The sequence below is a fragment of the Brassica napus genome, chromosome C1 (assembly GCF_020379485.1).
Source record: "Brassica napus cultivar Da-Ae chromosome C1, Da-Ae, whole genome shotgun sequence".
Classification (NCBI taxonomy): Eukaryota; Viridiplantae; Streptophyta; class Magnoliopsida; order Brassicales; family Brassicaceae; genus Brassica; species Brassica napus.
Window position 1 is genome coordinate 6,770,350 of NC_063444.1, and position 4,278 is coordinate 6,774,627.

The 4,278-nt window shown below is 35.6% G+C and overlaps 1 protein-coding gene across 1 annotated transcript; it reads right to left on the reverse strand.

The window, feature by feature from the left end:
- Window positions 1-370: 370 nt before the first annotated feature.
- On the reverse strand, window positions 371-1,912 carry LOC106427252 (AT-hook motif nuclear-localized protein 23). The gene has a single exon (XM_048745457.1). It carries the CDS (start codon window positions 1,538-1,540, stop codon window positions 662-664), a length of 879 nt encoding a protein of 292 aa, XP_048601414.1. The 5' UTR covers window positions 1,541-1,912; the 3' UTR covers window positions 371-661.
- Window positions 1,913-4,278: the final 2,366 nt, after the last annotated feature.

Below are 4,278 nucleotides of genomic sequence, written 5' to 3' on the forward strand. Positions count from 1 at the left end.
TATCACCATGCCACACCCTACACAATCACATGTATATAGAGATGAAGAGATCATATATAGCAGCAATTAAGAAGAATATCCATATGAGCAATGGTTTTTGGTTTGGTAATGTCACATTGTTCTATCTGAGAAAATATTAATGTCATATATTATATCACCAAATCCACTGATATATATATATGGGTTTGCTCTTAATAATTGTAATGGCCAAACACACAATAGGACCAGGATTTAATCTACACCTCAACAAACCTATATAAGAGCAACATACAAATGTAGAAATTTGATTCATAACCGATAACCTTAATCAAACTCTAATAGACTATATGGTCAATATGAAATTTTGTGATATACGAATTGTAGTTAGATATGAAGAAAGGCATGAGGATTTTTTTTCATCGCAGACGAGCACAAATAGAGTTTCACAGAAGGAATCAAAGGATTAAAACATAAAATTCTACAAAACGCAAAAAGAAAAGAAAAAAAAAGGAAAACCTAAACATAACATGATGAACGAGATAATGTCTGGAATAACGATTATAATGTGAAATTCATTAGTCCATTAGAAACTTCTCTAACCTTTCTTCAGTCTCTCAAATTCTTCGCCAGAAAAGCTCCTCCGCCGGTATATATATATAATGATTATCTCAATATATATACATCAGAAAGGACCTCTTCCACCTGAATTCCCCGGCCAACCTTCCACCGGCAGTTGCACATTCGATTGCATATTCATCGGTAAATTAAAGAAGGGAAGTCCTCCTCCTCCTCCGGCGGAAACCTCCGAAAACAAATTACCTCCGCCGTTAGATCCTCCCCCTCCTCCTAGATGTTGCTGCTCATCTTCTTCTAATGGAAGTCTCTCGTAAGCAACATTAGTAAACGAAGAAGCGATTACAATCACCGGTCCAGCTGCCGTAAGCTCACCGACAACGCTTCCTCCGACGACTTGTCCTTGTCCTCCGGCCACAAATATTGTCAAACTCGTAGCTCCAGGAGGAGCCGGAGGAGGAAGAAACGATCCGGAGAGAGAAAGAATCTCGAACGTTCCTTGTAGCGTCACGACCGCTCCAGCCGCAGATGGCTGACGTATGGTGACGTTGGTCACCGTTCCACTACCGCTCAGAACGCAGATCCCTCGCTGCCTTCGACGAGCGTAAGTCGCAACACAGTCAAAAACGTCGCAGCCGCTTGTTACTTCAAGAATATGAGCTCTCAGAGTGTTTGCGCTCTCGCGCGTGATTATCACCGGAGGTTTCGGTTTGTTTTTGGATCCAGGTGGTCTTCCACGTGGACGACGGCCAACGACGTTACCTCCTCCGCCTCCGTCACCTCCTCCACCTCCAGAGCTTCCTGATCCTCCACCAGAGGCTAAGTCAAGACCTTGATGGTTGTTGTCGTCGTCGTCGGCGGTGAAGTGACCAAGTCCGGCGCCTGGAGTGACGTCATCTGATGCGGAACTGTGGTGGAGATGGAGATCGGGACGATGGAGCTGGTGATTAACGTAACCAAAAGCTGTGCCTAGATCAAGACCAGCCATGCCCACATCAAAAGCAAAGTAGAGATTTTAATTTGTAAAAAAATTATATAAAAACACCCAACACACACACAACAAGATTAAAATAAAGCTTCTCTTCTTTGTAGATTTTCTATAACTTTTCTTTTAGAACAAGAAAAAAATAAACTAGAAAAATAATGAGAGGATTGAGAAGAAGTTTGGAAGACGAGAATGGGAAGAGAAATGATAAAAAAGTAGGAGGAGAAGGTGAGACTAAAATATAGGAGTAGCATTAAAGAAGAAGAAAATTATCATTGCGTACATATAGATTAGATATATATACATATACGTGCGTGTAAATGCAGTCACTTGTCTAACCTAAACTCTTACAGGTATATATTAATTAAATATTTTTTTCTTTTTGATAAGTATTTTATTTTGGTATCGACTTCAATTCCGATTTTCATCTCTTTGATCATTTTATGTCCTTTTTGTGTGTTTTGGACTCAACAGGTTTCACGATTTTTCTTCTAGGGCGTGAACCATACGCGAATACCATTAGCAAAAATATATTGGAAAAATTATTTTTTTAGAAAAAAAAATGATAATTATATCTTTTTAGACTAATTTCATATACTTTATGTTCTATTAGGCTAATTATTTTCAAAATGGCAATAATGTCTTTAAAATTGTAAATTTTAAATATAATAAATAATGTGTTCGATCAAGCGGGATTGATCGAACCGAAATTACAAGGTCGAACGGATCGATCGATCCTGATCATTATGCAGAATAAAAAAACGCGGAGCATATACTGATCGACTTGGACCATTTCACTCGATCGGCAAAGGTCGATTTCATACAGATCGACCGATCTCGAATTATAGACCGATCGATCCCGTGCCCAGGTAAGTGCTCCAAATCGATTTCCTGGTTTTCTTCGGTTATATCCGGTTTGATGCCCACTTGATTTGAACCGACCAAACACGATTTCAACTCTTTAAACTCGATTTCTTTGGGATGAAACCCATAATTTCTCATCTCCTTCACGAACAAAGGGGAAAAAATCAAAGTTTCAAGTTCATAAACTCTAACTCACTCAATTTCACACTGATTTGGACGATAATGTGAAAATTTTGTGAACAATCAATGGAATATAGAAAACGGCGTGAGAAGAAGGTTACCACGTTTTTTTTTTCGTTTTTGTTTTTGTTTTTTTTTTAAATCGATTTTTTCAAAATTTGAAAGTGAATGTTCCCAAATATTTTGTTTCCATATTTTTAGGAACTGATTTCTTATCCGTAGAATACAGCTAATCTGTAGAAATCGGTTTCTATAGGTTTTTAGAATTATAATAATGTGTAGAGTTGATTTCTACATGTTTTAAATTTACAGTAAATCTGTTGAAGTCGGTTTCTACGTGTTTTAGATTTATATTAATGTGTAGATTTTGATTTCTAAATATTTTAGATCGGTAAGTTAAGCGCGGAATGTGTATTCTAAATATTTTTAGAATACTCTTATTTACGTAGATCACGTATTCTAAACATTGCAGATTCAATGAGAAAAGTGGATTTCGTTTTCTACTTCGTAGAATGTCATTTATACTTTATTTAGAACATAATCTGAAAATTATTATTTAAACATTTTTAGAACTGAAAAAATACCACTAAGTTCATATAGGTATTTTATCAATAGTTACTATTTTTCTAATTTTTTTGTTTGTTTGTAAAAGTATTTATTTAATTTATTTTCAAAAATATTAAAGGGTATTATAAGTAAAAATGACACAAAATAGATATTAGTCTAAAAAGATATAGTTATCGTTTTTTGTTCTAAAAAACAATTTTCCCTAATGTATTAGGGGTTTCTGATTGGTGGTTTTCGTTATGCTCACAGATCTATATACCTTATATCATGGAAGGGGTTCACAAAGTATTTTTTTTTTTTCTGTTTGATTTTTGTTAAAAAAAAAAATTAATTAATCGGACCAATCGTGGGCCGCCACGTGCCGTGGGACCCGCGCTACAGTGAAGACCCGGGTTCAGTGCAGTGACCCTGCAAGAGACAGGTTCATTCATTTTGTTTATTTTATAAAAAAACTGAGTGAACTCCACTGGGAGTTCATTGATGCAGATGCTCAAGGAGTTTAAAGGAGGTAGTTTGCACGCGAAGATTAGGCGTGTGAGAGCAGATGCATGTGACTGAATGGAGGTGATATATAATTGGTATAATAAGTTACATATTTAGAGAAAATGAAAGTTATAATTAAAATGGATGAAGCCATCATGATAATATGTGGCTGGGGTTATCTTGTGGGTTTCATTAGATGTTTCCTCTTTTATGTCCTTCAAAAGTTCAAAACATTCTCCACCATCATTGCTTTGCCTCTGTTATTGATAATTTATTTAAAATTAATAAATGTTATGAATGTGCCTCGTATATTGCGATCATATTAGTTTCCTAAATTCAGATTTAAGCCATGTCAAATAATAACGATAATTTTAGCAAAAAAAATAATAATAATAATAACGATAATAGTAATAATCAAGATGTAACAGTAATTTAGAAAGAAAACAAAACTTAGGCCAACACATATGTCATCACTTGTACATAAAATTATTAATATTGGAAATAGAATAATTGTTCGCTAACCATGGTTAACTAAAAGTTGACCAAAATTAATCAGTGTTAAACTTCATAGAGAGAGAATATTAAGTGGGGCGAGGAGAGAAGCGGCCCGTGGGGTCCACGATTGTCTGAACCTGGATGGGTTTCTC